Source organism: Giraffa tippelskirchi, chromosome 2 (assembly GCF_054371585.1).
Source record: "Giraffa tippelskirchi isolate mGirTip1 chromosome 2, T2T-mGirTip1v1.2.pri, whole genome shotgun sequence".
Classification (NCBI taxonomy): Eukaryota; Metazoa; Chordata; class Mammalia; order Artiodactyla; family Giraffidae; genus Giraffa; species Giraffa tippelskirchi.
In genome coordinates, this window is record NC_137276.1 from 57,817,476 (window position 1) to 57,842,589 (window position 25,114).

The window sequence follows — 25,114 nt, forward strand, 5'->3', positions numbered from 1 at the left end:
CCAGCTGCTGGGCTCCGTGATCTACACGTACATCATCAGTCTTGGCCTTTGCCACGACTCTGTGAGGTGGGTGCTAGGATGAGCCCCAGTTCACAGAAGAGGAAGCCAAGGTCCAGAGAGGTTGACAGACTTGTCTAAGATCATACGACTAATGACAGCAGAGCCTCTGCCTGTGCCCCTTCCCAGAGCCTCTTCCCATCTATCAGCCCCAGGGGTATGTCAGGTCCAGGGTTAAGTCCCTGCCTCTGGCAGCTGTGACACCGCCCAAGACAGCCAGGCATGGGGCCAGCCTGCTTCAGCCCCCAGGTCTCTGGGCCCCTCACACCTACCTGGCTGAGCCGGTCAGCCTTCCTGTGGTAGCCTGGAGCCAATAACCAGCTAGTGCAGTTTATGTGGGGGTTACTGCAGGCCTAGGCAGAAGCTAGACCTCAAGCCAAATCACTCAACACAGAACACAAGCCCCCAGGAGGTTTCCACCCCCTTCCAACCCTCTTGAAAACCTCCCTGGGGGCTTCTTTCCTAGTTGCAAGGGGAGCCCTGCTGCTACTTCCACTACCTCCAGGAGAGCCAGGCCAGCACCTGTACTTTCTCTCCTTGGATACTCGCCCATTTTGGCCCTCCCCTGCCCCCCCCCGCCAGCCTTCCCCCCACTGGAGCCCTGCATTCAGGCCCATTCCCCTCCCACAACTTCCCTCTTGGTCTGAGACGTGAAGGGGTCTTTCTCCCACACCAAGCCCTCCATGCTGGGAGCTGAGTAGCATCCTCCTCTTCCACCTGCTCAACATCCCCCCTCCTCCTCTGGTCACCCCCAGAGGTCAGGGCCCAGCCCCTACCGTCCCTCTGCACCCGGCCACTGCAGACTGTGGGGAAATTTGGAATCCAAATCCTCCCTTGTATGTTCAGGGTTGTAGCACTTGCCGTGACCTCCATCTCAGCACCCCCCCAGTTCACCCTGGCAAGGACTCTGGGGTCAGACGGACTAGACGCAGAACTGCTGCTTCTCTATTCATCAGCTGTCGTCCTGAGCTGAGTGAGTTGCCTCCCCCACACCAAACCCCAGGTTCCTCTCTTGTAAAATGGGAATGATACTACCTGTCCCCCAGCTGAGGGTCATTGTCATGATTAAACACCTGGAACATGCTTAAGCGTTTTTAGCTACTGCACCAATCATGGAGGGGGTGATAGTCTTCTGGGCCTGTGCTGCCCTTGAAATGCCATCCTCCTCCCACCTCGTGATTCCCTCTCTGCCTTTTGCCTCCTATTATACCTCTCAGCACCTTGAGCCAAGCATTCTGAAAATTTTATCCCAACCAGGTGGCAGATGAGGCTTTGCCCCAGGACGGGGCATGAGTCTGTCTGGTCCTTGGACTATAGACCCTCTCTGCACCTTCCCCAGACACCCACACCCTGTTCAGCTCTGACTGGGCTTCTGCCTGAGTCTTCTGCTTTCCCTCTTGTGTTGCAGCAAGTGACCTTTGCCTAGCACACAACTGGTCTTCCTCTCTCTGGAAACCTGACCCATCCTGACTCCACAGTGAAGACTGCTTCAAACAGTTTGGCCCAGATCTCTCTCTCCCAATATCCCTGGCAACTCAAAATTCGCCTCCTTTCCTCTTGCAGGAATCGGCTGATCCCCTGATGCCTCCTGGTGGTTAAGTCTGAGAACTGCGACTTCCTGCAGGCTGCAAGCCTGCACAGGGAACAAAAGGGGATTTATCTTTTTGCTCTCAAACCCAAGATGAGTCCTGACCACTCCAGCACAGTACTACCCAGGCCTCATGCAACTTTGCTTGAGTCAAACTGTCAAGTGGTGATATCTGAGTTTTCCTTCTTGATTATAAAAATAATTCATCACAATGTGAAATGAAAAGAACACAAAAATAAGAAGATGTGAAAATTCTTAGCATCCCAATTTTCTCCAGATACACCACTGTCGAGTTTGGTCCTATCCTTCCCTAGACTTTTTGTTTGTAAAAATATTTGTATCTGTAATGCACACACACACGGGGTTATACGTGACATACTGTTTCATAACCTGCCTTGTTCTCACCATCACCTTTCCCTGCTAGCACAGAAATCTGTTTTGTTTGATTAACAGCTGATTGGACTCTTTTGTTAGGTAATGTATTTATCAATTCCCTATTGAACAGCATGGGCATTCTTGTTTTTAAAAGTCAATTTTTTTTTTCTTAATTACCTTTCTGTTTGGTACAGTAGGAAGATCTAGGGTCAGGACTTTTATCTAAAATAAATAAAGAGCTCTTACAACTCAATGATAAAAAGACAAATAATCCAACTTAAAAATCAACAAATATCTGAATAGACATTTCTTCAAAGAAGATATCCAAAGGGTCCATAAACACATGAGAAGATGCTCAACATCATTAGTCACTGGGAGCATGCAAATCAAAGCCTAAATGAAATACTACTTTGACGTCAAGAATCAGAAAGATAAATAATAAAAAGTGCTGGTGAGGCCATGGAGAAATCAAAATGCTTATGCATTGCTTGTGAGAATGTAAAATTTTCTAGCCACTCTGGAAAACAGTTTGATGTTCCTCAAAATGTTAAACATGAAGTTGCCATTAAGGCTAGCAATTCTTACACATAGGTAAAGTAGTACAATTTTATTTACAGGTAATCTGTGATAAATTAAACTACACATTGTAAATCCTAGAGAAATCACTGAAAATATAAAATGAAGAATTAAGTCTAATCCGTCAATAGTGGAGGTAGAATGAAATCATTTGGGAGGAAAAACTCAATCTAAAAGAAGGTAAGAAGGGAGCAAAAACCAGATGGGACAAAGACAAAATAAATAGAAAGGAGGTCAATTTAAATCTAACTATATTGATAATTAAGTTGAATATAAGTGGCCTAAACTTTGAATTGTAGAGTTTGTCAGATTGGATAAGAGAGCAATGCCACCACTTACAAGTTCCTTGTCTTTTAGCTCTAAATCTTCCTTTCATGACCCTGTTTGTGATACTGTAACCATTGTTTCTTGCCACCTGAAATTATATTAACCTTTATCAGTAGAGGGCTTCCCTGGTGGCTCAGACATTACAGAATCTGCCTGCAATGCAGGAGACCCAGGTTCTATCCTGGGTTGGGAAGATACCCTGGAGGAGGAAACGGCAACCCATTCCAGTATTCTTGCCTGGAGAATCCCATGGGACTGGGAAGCCTGGCAGGCTACAGTCCATAGGGTGGGAAAGAGTGGAACATGACCGAGCAACACACACACACACACACACACACACACACACACACACACACACACACACAACACACACACACACACACAACACACACACACACATATTATCAGTAGAGGGCACTAGAGAGACACTTTGTTAGGTAAACCCATGTGTGGTTAACAATTTTTTATATTAAACTTTCTGTGTTAGAAATACTGTGTTGTTTCTATATCCTGTTTGGACCCTGACCAATGAATTGACACTGGTGATGATCCTAGGAGATAACCCTACAAAGATGGTATTTAGAGATTTGTTTAGCTGTGCCCTTGGGCTTGAAGGCATAGATGAACAATAGGAAGTGGGATGATGGTAATGTATGGCATGCAGTGACACCACAGTGCTGTCACCTGTGGTTAAGTGACGAGAGAAGCACGTGACTTGGGAAGCCAGGTGGCTGCACCCATGACAGTTATGGCAGTATCTATGACCATAAGGACTACAATGTGGGGTGAATTATTTTGAGCACATTTGATTGTTTACCAAAAGAAAATGACAAACACGTCCTGTAATTCTCGGCTTATGTTAAGGTCTGAGAACCAGAAAGCTGCCATGACAACTCGAAAACATCTTTAATTTCTTATAGACCCTGGACTGACATCACTTAAAATCAAACAAAAATTTAATTCTGTAATCAGCTGAATTACAATATCGTTTGAATTCAGTCTCGCTAAGGCTTTCATGTGAAGGGCATCAGTGGAAAAGAATTGGATCCTGAAGTTTGTGATGGGGACATCTGTTTGGGTCCAAATGAAACTAACAACTTGAACCCTCCAGTCACTCCATTCCTCCCTTGCCTGTGCAAGCAGGCTGCCCTTCTGTGTCTGAGAAGAACAGACTTCACCATGGATGGGTGCTTTGAAAGGTAATACCCAAGACAGACCAAACCACTTCCATCACTAGGTCAAATCTCAGCATTTTCCAAAGGGACAGGACTTCAGAGAAACAGCTTGCACACCCAAAGAATTCTGAGACTTTATAACACATATTTTTAAGCAGATTTACTGCAATATTGTTCATGTGTCATACAATTCATCCACATAAAGTATATAATTCAATGTTTTTCTGGTATATTCACAGGTATATAGAGCCATCAGAATACTCAGCATGAAACCAAGACTTTCTCTATTCACTCTATTCCAGTGGGCCTCAGACACAGATCTGACTCGTGGCCTCCAGGAGCTGTTCACTGAGAATTGTTCTCCTGTCTGGGCCCACCCAAGCCACCAGTCCCCACAAAGCTTGGCTGAACAGGCTGCCCTACCCATCACCCAAGAGTTTCCACCTGGAAACTCAAGTGAAGCATCTTTTACAGGTGGAGGGTCTTACTCCAGATTCCTGGAGCACACAGTGAATAATGTTTTGCAAGTCAACCATGACTCTAGTAGTCTGGTGGTCTCCCTTTTCAGTCTTGCCCCCTCTCGCCTACACCCAAGTTCTCAAACTTTAGTTGAATTATTATCTGAAAATTCAGACTCCTAGATTCCACCCTTAGAGACTGGCATTCCACAGGTCTCAGCCATGGCCTGGGAATCTGCATGCTTTCCCAGCACCACATGATTCCTAGGAGAAGCATTGCTTTAGACCTTACCAGACCTTGGAAGCACTGACTGACATTCCTTTTCATGGAGCAACATTCTATAAAGCCCAGCAGTGTGTTAAATTCTCCCACATCCTCATACATGCTACATGAAAGAAGTCAGATACAAAAAGTAAATCTTGTAGGATTCCATTTCTGCCAAGTTCTAGAACAGGTAAAATGTATCCACAGAGACAGAATCACTGGATTCCTGGGAGCAGGCACAGAGGTAGCTTTCTGAAGAGATGGAAGCTCTCCATCTCTTTATGGAGATATGTTCTTTAATTTAGTTTGGTGGCAATTACTCAGTGTATGAATTTGTCAAGTCATTGATCTGTAGATTTAAAATGTGTGAATTTTATTGCAGGTAAATTATACCTCAATGAAGTAATTTTTTTAGCTTTTATAATTTTTTTAGTTTTTAAATTATGAAAGCATTATAACATATTTACAGGACACTTGGAGAATACAAAGTTACATATAGTTCCACTATATATTACAATATTTTTAAGTAGATAAATTAAGATTTTTTTTAGTTGGAGTTTCAATATCAAACTCTCAAAAATTAATAGTATAAATAGAAAAGTAGAAGGATATAGTAGACCTGAAAAGCACTATCAACCAATTCAACATAGTTTAGATTTATACAATTTTCACACAACAGCAGAATACTAATTCTATTCAGGTTCCCATAGACTATAAGCCAGGAGGCACTGGAACGTATCCAGGGATGTAAAACAAGGTGCAAAAATTTCATGGTTTAAAGGTTCAATGAAGTTAGTTTGAAAAGCTCTCCTGTGTTGTCTCAGAAAACTGCTATTTCAGATATTTAAACACATTGTGTTTACATGACATCCACATATGATTCCATCTGTGAGCGCACGTGTATGACTCACTGTTTCCTTCATGCATTAGGCACTGTGCGCCAGCAACAGTCAGTATCTTAATTTGTCTGTTGTGTAGGCTCTGCTTTGTGTAGTAAGACCAATTTGGGCCCTTGTGCAAGAGTTCTAGGAACAGTCCCACCTTTGGGAAATTCTGTTTTTAGGAAATTCCTGAGTACTTTCTTCCCCTACCCCACACTAGACTCCTCTGCATGGGAGGGACACACACACACACACATACACACATGCTTCCTCCTTGTCAAAAAGGAAATGCTCCGTGAACTGAACACATGCCCCACAGGCTCTGTGACCCTGCGACCCCTCAGAAGTCACCAGGGCTCCAGCAGTCACACCTCAAGGAGCTGGCCCTCACACTTGTCAACAGCACCACTGCCTCCCAGAATCCCCAGAGGTCAAGACGAAACCACAGGGACCGAAACCATGGCTTTGACCTAAGAAATTTGAATGTGTGTGATCTGAAGACAAAGGAGTCTGTGGAAACGCCTCCATGGAAAGCCCTCTGGTCTGTCAGGTCCAGGATCCTAGCCCCCTGCTCTGCCAACTGACTCAGGAAGTCACCTTGGCAACCATGACCCCTCTGGCAGCCTCAATTTACCCATCTATAAAACGCTGGATGGACTGAGCAATAACTGTTATTGATACTTGGCTCAAGATCCCACTCTTAAATGAAATCCCTTTTAGAAAACATAGAGGGTATCTATGATTGAAAGACCACCTGATGTGAAGAGCCCACTCATTGGAAAAGACCCTGATGCTGGGAAAGATTGAGGGCAGGAGGAGAAGGGGGTGACAGAGGATGAAATGGTTGGATGGTATCACCGACTCAATGGACATGGGTTTGAGTAAACTCCACGAGATAGTGAAGGACAGGGAAGCTTGGCGTGCTGCAGTCCATGGGGCTGCAGAGTCAGACACGACTTAGCGACTGAATGACTGAAAGGCAGTTCAGGGCCCATGCTCATGTCTGAGGACATTCAAGGGTCTTTGAGAGCTGTTTGAGAACGACTAGATGAGCTGAGTTCCAACCCACGTAGCTGAACTGACTTCACAGAAACTCTCCATGACTCTCATGACCCAAATCCTCTACTTATTTTTTGCTTTTAGTTGCTAAGTCATGTCTGACTCTTTTGTGACCGCTTGCACTGTAGCCCACTAGGCTCCTCTGTCCATGGGATTATCCTGGCAAGAATACTGGAATGGGTTGCCATTTCCTTCTCCAGAGGATTTTTTCCAGCCCAGGGATTGAACCCAAGTCTCCTGCATTGCCAGGCGGATTATTTGCCACTCAGCCACTATGGAAAGTCCAGCCACGGTGAGCTGAGAATGACTACAAGGACCTGGGACCACACACCATCACACTAAGGGAACTCCAAGGTGAGGCAATGCCAATCATCTTGTGATTCTTCTATTATTCAGACTGTGCCTCCCCTGGCTGTTTAAGGAAGTTCTTACTCTCCTCCCACCCCTCAATATGCCCTCCCTGTGAATTTAGAAATACATATAATTTAACTCCAAATTTAAATGGCACAGAGGGAAGTAAAGTCCACATCTAGTCCGACATAATCACAGATCCTTCTTTTCTAAGACCCAGACACACTGGAAATGCTGCCCTTGTCCCTCCAGACCACATGCCAGGGCCCGTGCTGTGTACTTTACATAGATCACGTCCAACCTTCACCACCCTGTGAGCTAGGCACTGTTATCCCATTACTCTGCTGAGCAAAACTGAGGCTCAGTCACCCAGAGGCACGCTAGGGCTCTAAGGTGGGCTGTGGATGCTGAGAGTTTGTCTGAGCCTGTTTCTTCTTTTGTTGAATAGGATGACAAGATTACCCTCAGAGGTTGCTGGTGGACTCCAAGTCCACATAAAGGCCCTCCTCAGAGCACAGAGTGACAGCAGTTAACAATAAACATTGGCTCCAAACACTTGTGTTATAGACAGTGCTTGTTTAAGGCATGGACACCAGACAGTCTTTTATAGAAAATAGGATTTATTTTCACATTTAAGGTGAACGTAAAGAAATTTTCCAAAAGTATATTGTGTATATAATCAATAGATTTAATTTATTAAACACACAGGAAAAACAAATCAAAGCCCACCAGGAAAATACACTTTGACTTCCTTCCAGAGCACATAGCACTTATAGGTTATTTCTGTTTTCAACTTGGGAATTCACATTGACAAGGCACAGCTTGCAGTGGGTCTGTCCCCTGGTTCAGCTGCTTCCACCCCCACGGGCTCTCCCTAAATATAAGAGCAGCAAACCAATGGGATTCACAGTGGCTGGGATAAAAGGCCTCGGCTGTGGGACCGTCACAAAGGCCTGGAGTATGCTCCAAAGGCCAAGCTCTGTAGGTCTGTGGCCTGTGCCACCAACTCAGGTCACACCACGCCTGGAGTAGTTAGTGTCACAGCTTCAGCTCCAGGGAGTCTTGTGAAATTATTCCGGTCAGAAAGACAATATTAAACAGATATGACAGCCCTTTACAGCAACTGGCTTTCCCCTGTGGTCAAAGAAAAGGCTGAAACCGCCTTCAAAGCTAACCCATCATCTGTGCCCGAGGCACAGGTGAACTCGAGCCGGGCGGTCACAGGCGATGCCTACGAGGAGCAGTGACTGTGTCCACAATGGGTGTCCAGAAACGGGGCGCTGGGGAAGGGAGGGCACTGGGGAAGCTGCCCGGTGGGTCCTGTGGGGTCTGACATTCCTGAGAGGCCTCCTGGAAGCACACAGGGTCAGCTCAACTGGCCGCAGTCTGTGATGACGATCTTCTTGGATGTCTTCCCACTCTTGGAGCCGAAAGATTCTATTTTCTTCACGACGTCCATGCCCTCTTTCACGTGGCCAAACACAACATGTTTGCCATCGAGCCTGGGAGGAGAGGTGAGCCAGGTAAGCAGAGACGAGAGTGCTGCAGTGTCACCCGGGGTCACAGTCCCTCGGTCACGGAACTATTTACTGAAAACAGCAGTTCTGAAAGGAACTCGGGCTGAAAAGCTGGCCCAACCTCTCACGGTCCCGTATGGAGACTTGCTGAGCCCCCAGCACACACAAGAGGATGGCTTCCTCCCAGGCTGTGTTCTGCCTTACTTGGTGTGAGCTCGGCCCAGACCACTCAACCTGAATCCTGGGAACCTCGCCTACAAAGAGTGAATTATTCTCATCCTGCACAGGGAGATGATGGGATATTGAACTACTCTGAAGAAATAAGTCTGTGTAAATGGAATCACGGAGAAGGCAATGGCACCCCACTCCAGTACTCTTGCCTGGAAAATCCCATGGACGGAGGAGCCTGGTAGGCTACAGTCCATGGGGTCGCTAAGAGTTGGACACGGCTGAGCGACTTCACTTTCACTTTTCCCTTTCACGCACTGGAGAAGGAAATGGCAACCCACTCCAGTATTCTTGCCTGGAGAATCCCAAGGACGGCGGAGCCTGATGGGCTGCCGTCTATGGGGTCACACAGAGTCGGACACGACTGAAGCGACTTAGCAGCAGCAGCAGCAGCAGCAGCAGCAAATGGAATCATTTTAAGTTTTTTTTTTTTTGATGTGGACCATTTTTTTAAGTCTTTATTGAATTTGTTACAATATTGTTTCTGGGATTTATTTATGTTTGGGGTTTTTGGTTTATTTTCTTGGACACAAGGCATGTGGGATATGAGCTCCCTGACCAGGGACCAAACCCGTACCCCCTGCATCAGAAGGTGGATTCTTAACCACTGGAGCACCAAGGAAGGCGCTTATGGAACCATCTTAACAGTCAGGAATTCTGAGGTGAGAGCCAAGGTGATATGAATGGTGAACCTATGCAAGTCCCAAGCAGCTCTCAGTCTGAGAGAGTCCCAAGAATCCAAAAGGCAGCTCAGTTCAGGGCCACCAACCAAGAGTGGTTACACTTTGGGATCCACCAGGGGTTTCACAGACGGAGGGCAGGCAGGGCCAGCAACAACCTGCCCACTCCGACATCCGTGTCCCTTCTGGCTCAGAGGCTACAGACCACTAGTATCCACCACCACCTGGGTCTCCCTAAAGTCCTTGTAAATGGGCTTTATTAAGTCTTAGCTCCAGGCCAGCTCTTGTCCCCTCACCCCACTGAGATGCCTCAGGGTGAGGACACAGGGGACTCTAGGCAGAGAAAACTGATAGGTAGTGGGAAACTGACCTGGGAAGATATCCCTAAAAGACAAGGGCAATGGGAAAGAGGGTTCCAGGGGCGCTGGTGGCTGCCACAGGCTGGTACTAATGCCTGAAAGAAATCCGATGTGATATCCAAATGCTGTCTGCCGCAGCATTTCCCAAGGTGCAGCCCAAGGTCAAATAAGCTGGGAAACAGCAGGTTAAACCAAGTGAGCAGGCTTCTGCCACAGGCCATCCTGAGGCCTGATAAGTTCTGCAGCATTTCCCCAATGTATTTGGTAAAGAATTCTTTCCTATGTGTACGCATGTGCATGCTCAGAACACTGAGAAATTCCAGCTACAGCAACAATGGGAAGCCTGATAAAAGACAGAGTTGCAAAATAACCCAAATTCTTCCTCAATCCTTTTGGGAACTTTCTCCTCTTACACACTCAGCTGGGTGAGGGCTACTGCCCCAGAGCAGAGAGTTTGGCCTCAAACTGCCCTCCCCCTCCAGCTCAAGGCCACCCCTGCTTCCCAGAGGGCCTGGACCAGGAGCCAGCAACTCACCAGTCTGTCTTTATGGTACAAATGAAGAACTGGGAGCCGTTGGTGTTGGGGCCCGCGTTGGCCATGGACAGGACACCTGCAAAAACAAGCAGGATGACCAGCCTGCCCCGGGAGGTATCTCACCTGGGGGTTATTCAAGAACAGATGGCGCAAACCACAGGAAGGATGCTTGAGGCTGAAGATACTTGGGGCTCAGAAGAGGAGAGCCAAGCCCAGAGCACACAGCCACCCAGGGCCTGTCCGCCTTGACCGACACAGGAGGGAAGGGCCTCCTGGAAGCTCTCAGTGGTAGAGCAGGGGCAAGACCTCCAGCCCTGAAATCTAGCTTTTTCCACATCGCACCTTGGGTCCTAAAGGTAATAAAACGCTAGGGCTTTGCTTAATGGCTCTCTCGCCCAGGTTGTCAAAGAAAGGTTTGTTTTTGAAACTGACAGCTCAGGATGAAAAAACCTCTGGGACAATCCAGCAAGCCCACCCATCACACTGAAGATGCGTCCCTAGATATGGAGCCATCAGGTTGCAGCCTCCAGGCCCGCTGGGGTGGCAGTGGCAGGCTCACAGCTCAGGGCACACTGCCCAGGTGGGGACTGGCATCTGTACTCACCCGGCCCCTCGTGCTTCAGTTTGAAGTTCTCGTCAGGAAAGCGGCTTCCATAGATGGACTTTCCCCCCGTGCCATTGTGGTTGGTGAAGTCACCAGCCTGTGAACACGGAGCGCTGGCTGAGTGTCGCCACCAGAGCTGGCAGAGGGGTGCTGTTCCCATGCTAGGACACAGCCCCCAGCCCACCCAGGGCCCACCCAGCTGGGAGCCCTCAGGCAAAGGGGTCAGAAAATGTCACTATGCCACTTACAGAAGAAGATAGAAGGGCTAATATCATGCTAAGGAGCATAAGCAACAACAAAATAAAGGTTTAATACTTTCTGCCCCAATAACTACCCTGGTTTCTGAATGATTCATTTTTGTCTGAGTGAGATTTTAAATGATCCTTAAAAATTCTCGGCCATCATGAGCTGCTTCTTAAGTGACCTAGAATTTTCTACCCACAACTCTTGGAAGGTAAACAAGGAGGAGGCCAGGAGTCCCTGCTCCCCAGTGTGGTCTGTGGGGAGCAGCAGCAGCTGGCACAGAGCCAGGTCCCTCCACTGAGCCCCCCTTCCTGTCTCAGCAACTCCCTTTCACCCAGCCCAGGACAGAGCCCACCCAGGGCCGGCAGTCTTCTTCCCGGCTTGCCGAGGCTTTCACAAGGAGCCACAGACAGAAGAACCCAGGGTCTGCCAGCCCCAGCCCCCAGTCCCCATCATATTGCTATTTTCCTGAGATGACCTCCTCAGGTGAGAGGGGTGACCTGACCAGCCCTGCCGAAGCATTCACGAATGCCAATAAGGTGTCCCCAGAGAGGACTGGGCCTCCCGGTGCCACCATCCCATGCTTCCAAGAGCCCACCAGCTTTGGAGTCCCTGCCCTTGCCTGCTGTGGTGAGAGGAAGACCCTAGCCCGGCTCGGACATCCACTTCGGCTTCTGCTCAGTCTACAGCCTCAGGCAGAGCTGCGGGCCTCTGCAGCTGAGAGCCACGGGCTGTGGCCAGGCCTGTCCCACAGCCACAACCCCTGCCAATCGCTGCATTCCTCGTGTTCAACACGTCAGCAGGCCTAGCCCCAACCCATGCCACTCACCATAATGTGATGACACCCACCAGGTCAGGGCAGAGGGAACTAGGGGGCAGAAATCCCAGCTGAAAGGACTTCAAAGAGGTCATGACAGCCATGCTTCTGCCTATAGGCCTGCTGGCCTCAGACATGAGCCCCTGTCTTAGCAGGGTCTGACCTAACACAGGACAACCCTTAGCATGGCTCAGGCCCTGGCACCGGCAGAAATTCTTGCCTGCCCCACCTACCCACAAAACTTCTAACACAGCTAAGCTAATGCTTCGGAAAAGAGGCAGAACACATGACTGAAGAGCAAACGCATTTAACCGAGAAAGATGCCCTACCCTGGAGAGAGGCTCCAAGTCTGGACCTGTGTGTTCTTGTCTGTGCCTGGCTTCCCTCCTCCTCCCGTTCCTCCTTGTCTCCTATGCCAAGTGCTCGGTGGGACACACTGGGGGCTGTGGGCAGCGACTGAACACGCTGTTGCTCCAAAGCCTCCAGCACATCCACACCCCGATGCTGTTCTCCCCCTGCCGCTCCACTCTCCTGGCCCTGCCAGGCAGGGCCGTCCTGCCGCTTGTCCTGTTGCTTAACTCCTGGGGCAGGGGAGGCACTATAGCTGCCAGGACAAGCTCCAGACTCTCAGAGGGAGAGGACAGGCTGAGCGAATGACCACAGCTGCCCTCCATCCAGTACTTTCCAGGCACAAGCAGACTGGCTAATCCCCATGACATTCTCCAAGGTGGCTCCGTCACTATGCCACTTACAGAAGAAGAAGAAGTCGAGGCAGGAAGAGGCCCACCATACCTGGCACATGAAGGATGGAATCACTCTGTGGAAGGTAGACCCTTTGTACCCGAAGCCCTTCTCACCAGTGCACAGAGCTCTGAAGTTCTCTGGGGGGAGGGGGAGGGAGGAAAAGGCAGATCAGCAGGGCCAGGCCTTAGTGCAGGGCCACAGCTGGTTCCAGCCGGTGCCCTCTCTACCCACCCACCCCCCAGGACGTGGCAAGACCCCTGCCCCGGGGTCTCTGCTGACTGTGTGACCTGGGACAAGTCATCCTGTGCCCTGACTTCAGCATCTGAGCACTGTGGCAGGAGTGGCACCGGATCAGTGGGGCAAGGAGACCAAGCAAGTCCACCGTCCACCAGGAGGCTCAGAGAGGGTCAGAGGCTGCTCCAAGGTCCCCAGCAGCTGAGCCACATGTGGTGGTGTACTCCCATCTGGCCATAGGTCTCCTGCCCCGACCCCTCTCACCATCCCATCCACCTCGCCAGGCGCCTCTCTCTTCCATGTGGCCCAGCATCAGAAGGCCCCGGTCCCTGACTTACCTGCTGTCTTTGGGACGACATCTGCCTTCAGCTGTGGGGAAAGGAGAGGGAAACAGGCTCAGTCCAGAGGCAGGTGAAGGAAGGACCCAACCCCCTACATAGCCCAGGAGCCAGGGAAAGCACCATTCCTGTCATTCTGTCATTCTCAACCCTCCGTGGGAGGCCACCTAAGCAATCATTTCTGCCAGCTGCTTCCTGAACTGCGGGCTGGGAGGGGCAGCCTCGATTTCCCAATCTGTCAGAAGAGGTGACAACACCACCCTGGCCTTCTTCTGGGAACAGAACTGGCAGAGCTGATTCAGCTGGGCCCAAAGCATCAGAGACCCAGGGCCTGGAGAGGGTGGCCCCCGGGGGGAGCCAGTCCAAGCTCCCCAGTGGGCAGGCGGGAAACTGAGGCTCAGAGAGAGGCAGGAGGGTGGGGGAAAGGAAAGGCTGGAGCCCCATCCAAGCCTGCCTCTTGCCTCCTAGTTGCAAGAGCCACCCTGGTGCCGAACCTTTGAAATAAACGGGTGCTCTCCATTTTCCAGAAAAGGAAACCGAGGCTTAAGGGAGACCCCTTTATTCAAAATGGGCTTGAAGGCTACACCCAAGCTTCCCCTCTGTTCCTTTCTGGACTATGTAGGTTTCTCACTTTGTTTTTCAAAAAGGCCCAAAGAGCTGGGTCAGGCACTGGGGCACCCACCTTGGGAGGGTGGCTGGGGTTGGAGTTGGGGCGAAGAGCTCTGAGCACAGTGCCCTGACGCCAAGAGGTCTATGCCAGGTCTGTCTGGTGGCTGGAGACTGCGGCCAGGCCAGCCCGAACTGCTGGGAGAGGAGGCGGCCCAAAACCACCTTAGCTCTCCTCACAGCCCGATAGCGGGGGGGCGGGGCTGGGGCTGGGGCCGGCTCCGCCTTCTGCAAGGGCCACCACGTGAGCTCCCCGCCGGCCTGCCGCCCGGACCCCCGAGCCCCCTGACACCCACCTGGAAGCTCGGGCCTAGGCGCCCACCCGGTGAAGTCTCGGAGCCCCTCCGCGGCCGGCCAGCGCGGCGGACCCTCCTAGCCTACGATCTGACCTTGAGCTTTCTCCTTCACACGCGCCTTCCCTCCCGCTTCCACTAGTCCAAAGATCCGAAGGAGAAGCCTGGCGAGACCAGTCCGATGCCCTTTCTTAAGAGATGGGGAAACTGAGGCCCAGAGCCTGGGGGGCAGGAAGCAAGGTCACCCAGCGAGCCAGGCACAGCGCTGGCCTGGGGTCCAAGGCTCTTCCGGGACCGTCCCCCACGCCCAGTCCAGCGCGGTCCGGCCCGGTGGTCTCACCTCCAGCACCACGCGGCCGAGCGGCTGCCCGTCAGCGCCCACGTCCAGGTACACGAGCGGGTTCCCGGAGGAAGACGACGGGCCGCGGGAGCCGCTGCCGCTGCTGCAAGCGCGGACCGCGGGGAGGCGCAGGTGCGCGGAGCGCGGGCCGGAGAGCAGGCCGAGCAGGCGGGGGCCGCAGCGGAGCGCCAGCATCGTGGGCGCGCGGGTCCGAGCGAGAGATCAACCGGCAGACGGAGAGGACGGAAGGGAGGGTCACTGGTGCCCAGGGGGCAGAGTCAGCCGCTGCCGCGCACCGCCGCCTTTATTGGCCCAGCCGGCCTCGCGGCCCCGCCTCCATCCCGCCTCCTCCGACCTGTTCGCGGGCTTCCCCTGCTGGCCCCAGCTGGCAGCGCACCCCGGCTGGTGGGGCGGTGGGCCGTGAAGTCTTCTGAACACACCCCAACCAGGGCTGGAGACCTGAGGGACAGATGCGACTTCGCCAAGGGAGGCCGGTTCTGTTTTGTGAGGGTCCCAATAGATGAAAAGAAGGGGTAAATGCTAAAACGTGGTTAACTCCAAAATAGGAGCCTCCATATGTTTTTCTTTAAAGATAACAGAAGTCTGCCTTTGAGGCTTTTGCATATGCTGTCCCTTGCCCCATAGGCCCTGCAAATGGACAGACAGTCCAAGAGAGACTGTGGCAACTGAGAGTCAGTCAAAAAAGTTGGAGACGAGAGGCGGGATTAGAATGAGAGGTGACAGGAGGAGACAGGCAGACACCTCCCATTGTGAACACAGGCCTCCTTGTCCAAGCCTGGGCTTGTCTCCAGATGCTTCTAGAAACCATCCCTCTTCCAGACTCAGCCTGGGCCTGTCATGCTCTTACCAGACCCCCAGCCCTCCACCCGGACTGAGTCTGACTCCGCCTCCCTGACCCCACAGACTGGTAGTCCTGAATGCCAGCAACCAGGACAGATGGCTGCTAGCTCCCCTCCTGCCCCCAATCCCACCCCTCAAACTGCATCTGCAGGTAACAGCACAGGGGCCAGTCCAAGCAAAAGCGAGAAGGCAAGACAGGACGAGAAGGGGAACTGAGAGCGAGGAACCACAGTGAAGGGGAATCTAGCCCACATGCTGAGGTGGGCTTCCCAGAAGCCTATGGGCATGGGAGGCCCACAGGAAATGAACGACAGGCAGGGGACTTGAGAGCGCATCTGAGTCAACACCTGCAATTCTCCAGATGTATGACTGAGGCTCGGAGAGAGGAAGGCACTGCCCAGAGGTCAGCGAACGCTGAAGCCCCCTGCCGCCAGCCAGTGCCAGTCCTCCCAGACCTCTCTGCAGAATAGTGTGTGATTCTAATCTCTCCCCTGCTTGTTTTCCAGGTCTGTTCCAAGAATAAAAGGAACAAGAGTAAAGGTTTTGGTCAGCTATTAAGTGCTGTGCCATGAGCATCAGTGATGGACAGAGCGCGGATGGTCTTTGCTCAGATAGTGGTGGGCCTCAGCTGCAGGGGCTCAGAGTTCTGAGTGGCCAGAGAAGAGGGTGGGATTTGGGCCTTGAAGTCAGATGAGCTTAAACTCTAGACTGACCTGCCCCAGACCATGAATTGACCCTGGGAAGAGGTCAGGTAGCAAAATGCTGACCTGAGGCAATTCATGAGGGCAGAGCAGAGGGTCCTAGCCGCATAGGAATGCTGGCTTGGCCCTTTGCTAGAAATCCACAGTCCTCTATTTCTGGCCCAGGAGGAGCCTGGTCACTCAGTGATACTCTAGCTGCATCCTGGAGCCTAGATGCTCCCCAGGTCCCAGTCCAGGACAGGGCCTCACTTTGTCCTGAGGAATAGCTTCTCCATTTTTGTGATTGTACCTTGAGGTAGAACAGGCTTGCTTAGGAAGCTGGCTTGCTCCCTGCCCTATGTGGGCCCTCAGCACATCTCTCACATCCTCCCCTATATCAGTACATACTACAGATTCGAAAGAGGAAGAGAAGAATCACCCTACATGTCAGTTCCCGGCCCTGGGCTCATATAGCTCTCAGCTAACCAAGTGTATTCTCAGTCCCCTATTGTCTCTCAAGCCGGCTCCTGGAGGGACTCTGTCTCAATGCAATATGAGAGCCCAATGCCAGGGAAATGCTGCCTTCATTTGTGTAACTGCTTTAATTTCCAAAGCCCTTGCCTAGCCCTCACTGCAGCCTGAGAAGCAGTTCCATTGCATAGATGGGGAAGCGAGGCCCCAAGTGTTAGGGGGGGAATTGCCCAAGGACAGAGCTGGAAGGAGTCTGACTCTGAAATCACAGTTTGCATTTGTCGTGATTATCAAGGAGCTGGTAGTTGGGACAGAGTGGGGAGGGCAAGAGAGACCAACCTTGGACAGACGACATAGCAAGAGAGAAACTAAGGAGTTAGCCAGGGGGCTGTGGAACCCAGGGGACAAGGAAGATTGTTTCTGTCTGGGGTCAGCCTGGAGACAACTGCATTTGAGGGACAGAGACAAAAAGATGCAGAGAGGAGATTCCAGAGGGGGAATGAGCCAAGGCCAGCCCAGAACTGGGAGAGGTCAGGCCACCTTCAAGGAAAGGCTCCAGTATTAACCATGAGCTGAAAGCCTGGCAGGGGATGAGGCATGGTGGTCACAGAGAATCCTGAAGGCCAGGTTGAGGTCTCACATTGTTGAATAGCACCGGGAAACCATGGATGGTGCAATACTTCATCCCCACTGAGTTACACCTTCTATCCTCTTTGGAAAATCAAACATCATCACTGCCTCTTGCCTGAGCCAGAGAAAATTCCACCTGCTCCACAGGCTCAGCTGTGAAATCATTTCTTCCTGTGCTGACCTCATTTGGCATCAGGAGAAGGGACTGTCCCTGGACTGAGCCATGGACTGAAACATGCCCAGTCCCCACCCAGGTGAGATGGGGCAGGTGTCACCACTCACCTGGCTCTGAGGCTATTTATAGACTCTGTGTCATCCTCAGAAACAGCAGTTTCTCTCTGCTCAGCCCAAGTGGCTTCTTATCCAAGGTGTTAATGATTTTCATCACTCAGGGATCCTGTAAAGCCATCTTTAGGCCTCTCAGAGCCAAAGAGCAGTCAGATCATGCTGACGTCTGGGGTTGCAACTCAGATACCTGTCGGGGCCAGGCAGTGACACCCCAGGGTGAAGCATGCTGGGCAAGGCTACAGGGGGAAAGTGGAGGCGGCTCTGTGTCCAAACAGCACAGTTAAAAGGCAGCTCCTGCCCCAGCCAGTCAACTGTTGTATGTGTACAATGGGTCCTGTGTAGTCAGATCTTCTCATTTTTCAATAAAAACTGAAAACTTTGGGTTTTGTGGAAATCTCTCGACTCTTAAATATTGGCAACTCATTTTAAAATAAAATTAAACCCTGAGTAAGCCCTAAACAACATATTTACACCCTAGCTGGGGCCTCTAACCCAGTAGTTTGCAAGCTCTGATCTCTACTGTGTAGATGAGAGACCTGAAGTTCAGAGAGGGACAGGAACTTGCCTCTGGTCACCCAGCCTCGAAGTACTGGGACTGTGGTCAAACCCCTCTCTTCACACTTGCTGAGGCTCTTTTTGCAGATTCACTCAGCAGACATGTTTTCAGGGCTCCTACTAAATGCAGGGTCTGAGCTTTGCCCTCAAGTTAGAGAATACCTCCTGTTTCTTCTAGGTGGTCTGTGGGGTTACTAATGTCTGCGTCACAGAATTGTTCATATTAGGGAGCTGGTGAAGAGCATTGAACATGAGGGCCTCTGTGAATGAACGAATGAATAAATGCACACTGCCTGGCCTAGGCCAGCTGAGGACTCTGTCAAGGTGGGAAGGATGACTTCGAGTGAATGATATTGTGCCCTATGGATATGTGCCCTAAGGTGCACTCCTGTGAGTGGATTTTTTTATGGGTGGATTTAAAATATATATATTTATTATTTTTATTTGGTTTTGCTGGGTGTTGGTCAGAGCATGTGGGATCTAGTTCTTCAACCAGGGATCAAACCCAGGCCCCTGTATTGGGAGTGTGGAGTCTTAGCCACTGGACCACCAGGGAAGTCCCTGATAGATGGATTTTTTTATGGGTAGATTTTTACTACTGCTGACCCAAGACTCCCTTTAATAATATAATAACGCCATCGTCACACCAACTGGTGTGTAATATTTGGAGGCTTCCTTAAGTATATTCATAAGACCGTGTGTCTTTTGATCCACAACACAACTTGTGAGGTCAGCTGGGCTGGAATGTTATCTCACCTGGTAGAGGAGGAAACCGGAGCTGTAAGTAGCACAGTGGCAGGCAGCCTAAGGCTATGCCGAGGAGCCAGCCCTTGAGCCAGGGTCACTGAGTTTGGGCTCTTTTTGCTCTATAAAACAGTTCTGTGGCTAAGACTCCATGCTTCCAATGCAGGGGGCCTGGGTTCAATCCCTGGCCAGGGAACTAGATCTCACATGCTGCAGGTAAGACCAGGGCAGCCAAGTAAATAAACAAATACAAAGTTATGATGTCATCTTTGCCTGATCCCACCCCCAGTGAGTCAGGTGGTCTCTAAGATGGTCCCTAGTGATGCCCCAGTTAGTCACAGCCTGGCATTGCCCCCATCTTGGATGTGGGCTGGACATAACAACTTCTTCCTAGTGAACAGAATACAGCAAAAGTGATGGGGTGCCTCTTCCAAGATTAGGTGACAAGGTGACTGTGCTTTCTGCCTTGGGCTCGCTCTCTCCATCTCTCCTCAGCAGCTGTCCTGTTAACACACTCAGGCAGCCCGTGGAGGCCCCGATGGTGAGGAACCCAAACTGGCTAGCAACTACAGGAGAGACTTGGACATGCATCTTCTGCAGGCAGCCAGCAGCCATGTGAGCCAGCTTGGAATTGGATCCTGCAGGTCCCGTAGAGCCTTGGGGTGACTGCCGCCCAGCTGGCGCCTTGACTACCACCTTCTGAGAGACCTTGAGCCAGGAGACCAAGCTAAACCATGCCCAGACATCTGACCCACAGGAACCCTGAGACAATAGATGCTTGTTGCTTTAAGCCTCTCAGTGTTGGGTCACGTGTCATGCAGCACAGATAACTAATAGATAGATAATACCTGTAGTCAGGGCCCTTTAAACCAGCTCCTATCTCATCGCTCCACACACAGCTCCACGCTGACCTGCCATCTCAGCAGGCTATTGTCTTCAGCCACTCTTGGCAGAGACTTCGGGCCCAGTTGGTGACCCTGAGAGATGGCCTGATGGGACTTGGTGATGATGTGGGCTGGGCTGCTATTGTCTCATTCCTCTGAAGGAGAATACGTGGAGCCTGAGAGAGAGGGAAAGGTGGGAGGAAGCACTTGGCAAGAGGGCCTGAGCTAGGCATTAGCCATGGCATTCCAGTGGCCTCAGGGAAAGGACAGTACTTCTTAATAACTTGGTGCTAGGCTTTGCACTAAGCACTTTGTAGACATCACCGCATCCTCAGGAGGAACCTGCTAACTGGGGGATTAACTCTGTTTACAGATGAAGGAATGGGTGTCCAGAGAGGGTAAGTGATTTTTCCAAGGTCACTCTGGTGTCAAGTGGAGACTGGAATTCTTCCCCATTCCCCTTGGCTGTGTGTCTTCCTTCAGGAGCTGGTGGGCTCCAAGTGGCACCTCTTAGGTGGATCATACCAGATGTCATCCCTTTCATGCAGCCTTTCCTCCGGCTAGCTTGACACTGTGCTTGGCGGTTTTGATCTGCAATCCCATCTATCCTTGTGATAACTCCACAAGGGAGAGGCTCCTGTCCACACAGGATGAGGACAGTTCCAAGCCAGTGACTTACCCAAGGCCGCACAGATACCAGGTGGCTGAGCAGGATTTTCCCAGGTCTGGCTGACTCCGAAGCTTGCATTGTCCCCCCTCTGCCTGGGTCTTCTTGCCCTAGAGAATCTACTATTTGTTTCAGCCCTGCTGGAGATGGCATCCGCTTGCACAGGTGAGTGATATATAAACATACAGTATACAGTTATTCACGCAGAGTCAACAGGAAAAGAAGCCCTCAGCAGAACTCAAGAGCTTCCCAAGCAAGCTCAGGTCAGCCATCATGCACACCCACTCCCACCTGTGTTGACCAGCCCTGGTTGGTATCCTTATCCTAAGGACAGTGCCTCATTACCACGTTTCCTAAAAGTGGGACTTGAGCCTCTGCCAAGACTAAGGGGCTGCTTGGGTCGACCTCATCTGAGCTCTGGGCTCTGCCCTGTGGCTGCCAGGAGGCAAAGAGCCTGCAATTCTGCATCCCCATTCCCTCTTTTGGTTTGTTTGTTTCTCCTGTTGACCTGTGTGATTTTCTTGAATCTATTGGCTTCACCCTCAGTCTCTACTTACTAACATTTATATCTCTTCCTCTTCCAGTTGAATAAATTCCCTTCGAATCAATATTTCCTCTACATAATCAAGATTGCCCACCAATGATGGCAAGTGTTGTTTTTTTCTTCCAATTAAAACAAGCACTATAGTCTTAGATGCTTGATAACAGTAAGAATAGTTATCATTTACTGCACACTCAATATAATTGCACATGGTAGGAATTTACATTCTTTCTTCCTATTTTGGCTGCGCCATGTGGCTTGTGGGATCTTAGTTCCTTGACCAGGGGTTGAACCTGGGCCTTTGACAGGGAGAGCATGGAGTCCTAACCACTGGACTGCCAAGGAATGCCTTATATTACTTCTTAACCCTCCACAGCCCTTAAGAACAGGTACTAGAGTTAACTGATCTTTATAAAGCAGTTATAAAGAGCTCCTCTTTGGAGGTCTCCAAAACTAACAGAGGTTATATAAGCTGTCCGATGTTACAGGGTCTTCCTCACATTAAGTGGCTAAGCCTGTATTTGACTTGACTTGGCCTAATCCCAGGATTAATCTCCATTGTCCCTGAATTTTAGTACAAAGGTCAGCAGATACCAGTCAGACTGGAAGAGGCCTCAACTTATATAACAAAGATTTCAGATATTAGATGAGCTTGGAAAATTGATTGGCTCTTAGGCTGTGTTCCTAAGACTGCATGTCAGTATCACAGGGCTGTCCCTGGCCTAGGTTCAATCCCTGGTTGGGGAACTAAGATCCCACAAGTCACGTGGCATGGTCAAAAAAAAAGAAAGAAAGTACATGAGCAATTTGACACTTTATTATAAAATAGGTTTAGTGTTAGATGATTTTCCTCAACTGTAGTCCAATGTAAGTGATCTGCTTATGTTTAAGGTAGGCTAGGTTAAGCTATGATGCTTGGTAGGTTATGTGTATTAAATGCATTTTTGACTTATGATTTTCAACTTAATATGTGTTTATGGGGATGTTTGGCCACCTCATGTGAAGACTTGACTCATTGGAAAAGACCCTGATGCTGGGAAGGATTGGGGGCAGGAGGAAAAGGGGACAACAGAGGATGTGAGATGGCTGGATGGCATCAACGACTCGATGGGCATGAGTTTGGGTAAACTCTGGGAGTTGGTGATGGACAGAGAGGCCTGGCGTGCTGCGATTCATGGGGTCGCAAAGAGTCAGACACGACTGAGCGACTGAACTGAACTGAACTGAACCCTATTACAAGTTGAGTCTGACCCTCTGAAGGTTGTTGTGAGGTCTGATGAGATGCTGCAGGTCAAGCCCTTGGCACCATGCCTGGCACAAAGAGAGGGTGGAAATGACTTTCTTTTCAGCCTGGATCTGCCTCTCAATCATCCCCACCATAGAGTCCACAAGGGGCTGACTTCAGGGGGTATCTGTCACCCGTAAGCTCTGAGCAAACAATGAACAGAAGTGCCACCCTTGGGCTCTCTCTGCCTATTGAGGGATCAGAGAGGCTGGTCCAGTCACCTCTGAGCCAGACCTGGTAGAGTCACCGTGAGGGCTGGGCTCAGCAGAGAGGTGGGGGAGGGAGAGAGAGGAGTCTGCATGGCGGCAAGTGTGTGTCTGGGGAGGGTCCTATGGCCAAGGCTCAGGGGCTGCTCACCCTCCCATGCTCGATTCCTGTTTCAGTCTCATCAGGCACTGTGGTTGGACTGCTACTTACTGCCTGATCCTTCCCCAGCCCCACAGGCCACTCTCTAGGTTGCCTTGTTTGCCGAGGCCCCCCTGTCCCACATGGCGCCAGCCTGGTCTGCTCAGCTGTTCCTCTCCCCAGGGCTGTCCCCACAAGCCATCTCCTTCGACAAAAGGCCAGTGTCATTGGGAGGGCAGGTGCTATGCAGTCAGGATGGCAGCCAGGCCTGCAAGGATTCTGGGCGGTCAGATCACAGAGGAGTGACCAAGGCCCGGCTGGTTGGGGCCAAGGCCAACAGGCTCTTCATTGTTTTTGTTGGTTTTGAGCCACTTCCCCAGAAAGAGGTCGGGGAAGGAGGCAGTCAGATGCTTGGCCTGGGGAGATGAGATATATTTGCCAAGTTAGTGGCTAGAGGTTAGATGAAGGCCCCCCAGGAGGGGTGCAATTTCTCCATCCTCCTCACTACTGGCCCAAGGCCCCAGCGCAACTCGAGAACAGCAGCAGAGAGCTGGAATCCACCCCTTTCAGCCAGGAAGGAGACCACCCTTCTACATGACAGCTTGTACCCCCAGCCCCAGCCCCTGTTTCCTTCTTGGTCAGCTCCATCAGATAGTTGAACTCCCGCTTGTCCACTGCCTAACTCTCTGCTGCCAGGTTGGGCCACCTGCTGGTCCCACAGGGCCAGCCTTCAAATATCCATGCTGGCTAGTCAGCCCTGGTGAAGGTGTCTCCTTCTGGCCACCCCCGCCCCCCAACAGGGGGCCACTTCTCTGAGTACAAGCTGGTCACAAGCAGGATTTAAGCCAATGGTGGGCCAGGGCTGTTGACCATCTCAGGCCTTATCAATAAAGGCCAAGTACCTAAAAATGTGAGAGGTGAGAATCACCTTTGCTATTTGTAGCTCATATTTGTAGGAACAGGACTATCTACAGATATTAGAAGAGGTTAGATATTAGAAGAGGTCACAGAACAAAGACAAATAAATGGGAGTTTCAGAAAGGAATGAATGAAAGCCACAGATTTTAGGACAGTAGGAGGATAAATAGAAACCTGTCAAGGACTTCATGTGGGTTGTATTTTTTCTACCAGGTCATAAGCTCCTTGGGGGTCTTGTTCATCTCTAACTCCATCACTATCCCATCCTGTAACTACCTGTCATCACTCAGCTCATGGTGATGGCAATAAATATGGGCAAGATCAATGGATGGATAGATGGATGGATAGGGGAGTGAGTGGGTGGGTGGATGGATAGGTGAGTGGGCAAACTGATAAACAGTTGACTTCACAGACAGGGTGGGGTAATAACTGTCTGAATCCTGCCCTGGGAAGAGGCCAGAATGGAAGTTGCATGACCCTTACCAGCAGAAAACTTGGGCTTCTCAACGATTTCTTAGCGGATGTAAAAAGCACTAAACATAAGAGAAAAGATGGATAGCTTAGACTTCACTAACATTAGGAACTTCTGTTCAACAAGAAACATCATTAAGAAAATGCAATAAGGAAGTGAAGCCATATCTATAAGAGATGATGGACATTCACTAAACTTACTCTGGTCATCATTTCATGATGTAGGTAAGTCACATCATTACGCTGTACACCTTGAACTTACACTGTGCTCTATGTCTCTTACATCTCAATAAAACTGGAAGAAAAATATAAAAGATGGAATTCAAAAGGAGGTAAAGAAGTGAAGCCATGAACTGGGAGAAGATATTCACAATGCATACATCTGACAAAAGTTCATATCCAGTAACATTAAGAACTCCTATAAATCAATGCAAAAAGGCAAACAAGCCAATAAACAATGGTCAAAAGACTTGAATAGGCATTTCACACAAAAAAAGGGTATCCACATAACCCATAAGCATATGAAAAGGCTTATCATAAGTCATTAAGGGAAAGCAAATGTTCCAACCAGTCCATCATAAAGGAAATCAGTCCTGAATATTCATTGGAAGGACTGATGTTGAAGCTGAAACTCCAATACTTTGGCCACCTGATGCGAAGAATTGACTCACTTGAAAAGATCCTGATGCTGGGAATAATTGAAGGCGGGAGGAGAAGGGGATGACAGAGGATGAGATGGTTGGATGGCATCACCAACTCAATGGACATGAGTTTGAGTAAACTCTGGGAGTTGGTGATCGACAGGGAAGCCTGGTGTGCTGCAGTCCATGGGGTTGCAGAGAGTCGGACACGAGTAAGTGACTGAACTGAACTGAAATGTTTTAAAGCCCTAGTGAGATAGCATTATACAGCCATTTGGATAGCTAGAATTAAAAGGGTGGGAATGTGGCGTAGCTGGAACTTTCATGCATTGTTAGTGGGAATGTAAATGGGTACAATCATTTCAGGAAACTGTTTGGCAATTATCTACTGAAGTTAAAAATATGCTAACCTACGACTCAAGA

General features: G+C 50.1%; 1 protein-coding gene and 4 long non-coding RNA genes across 5 annotated transcripts; 4 read left to right on the forward strand and 1 right to left on the reverse strand.

Annotated features, from left to right (window-relative positions):
- The first annotated feature begins 903 nt into the window (after nt 1-903).
- LOC145535329 (uncharacterized) lies at nt 904-3,413 on the forward strand. Its single transcript, XR_014075376.1, has 2 exons — nt 904-1,030; nt 1,621-3,413. It is a non-coding gene; the product is annotated as an uncharacterized LOC145535329 (long non-coding RNA).
- Nucleotides 3,414-6,503: 3,090 nt separating this feature from the next.
- Nucleotides 6,504-7,667, forward strand: LOC145535349 (uncharacterized). Its single transcript, XR_014075381.1, has 2 exons — nt 6,504-7,115; nt 7,561-7,667. It is a non-coding gene; the product is annotated as an uncharacterized LOC145535349 (long non-coding RNA).
- A 47-nt stretch (nt 7,668-7,714) lies between these two features.
- PPIF (peptidylprolyl isomerase F) lies at nt 7,715-14,945 on the reverse strand. The gene is made up of 6 exons (XM_081563748.1): nt 14,711-14,945; nt 13,412-13,442; nt 12,888-12,976; nt 11,036-11,132; nt 10,432-10,507; nt 7,715-8,614 (listed from the first exon to the last, which is right to left on the reverse strand). Exons 1-6 carry the CDS (start codon nt 14,903-14,905, stop codon nt 8,479-8,481), a joined length of 624 nt encoding a protein of 207 aa, XP_081419874.1. The 5' UTR covers nt 14,906-14,945; the 3' UTR covers nt 7,715-8,478.
- LOC145535343 (uncharacterized) lies at nt 9,116-11,365 on the forward strand. The gene is made up of 2 exons (XR_014075379.1): nt 9,116-9,519; nt 10,379-11,365. It is a non-coding gene; the product is annotated as an uncharacterized LOC145535343 (long non-coding RNA).
- LOC145535354 (uncharacterized) lies at nt 14,927-18,019 on the forward strand. The gene is made up of 2 exons (XR_014075383.1): nt 14,927-15,974; nt 16,078-18,019. It is a non-coding gene; the product is annotated as an uncharacterized LOC145535354 (long non-coding RNA).
- Nucleotides 18,020-25,114: the final 7,095 nt, after the last annotated feature.

Excerpts from the sequence above, each read along its gene's own strand:
- PPIF (XM_081563748.1), bottom strand. The coding sequence starts at position 14,905 with ATGCTGGCGCTCCGCTGCGGCCCCCGCCTGCTCGGCCTGCTCTCCGGC. Across the intron at positions 13,443-14,710 it reads TCGGCCGCGTGGTGCTGGAG|CTGAAGGCAGATGTCGTCCC; the intron begins GTGAGACCACCG and ends CTTTCCCCACAG. Across the intron at positions 11,133-12,887 it reads TTCCATCCTTCATGTGCCAG|GCTGGTGACTTCACCAACCA; the intron begins GTATGGTGGGCC and ends CCGTGTTCACAG.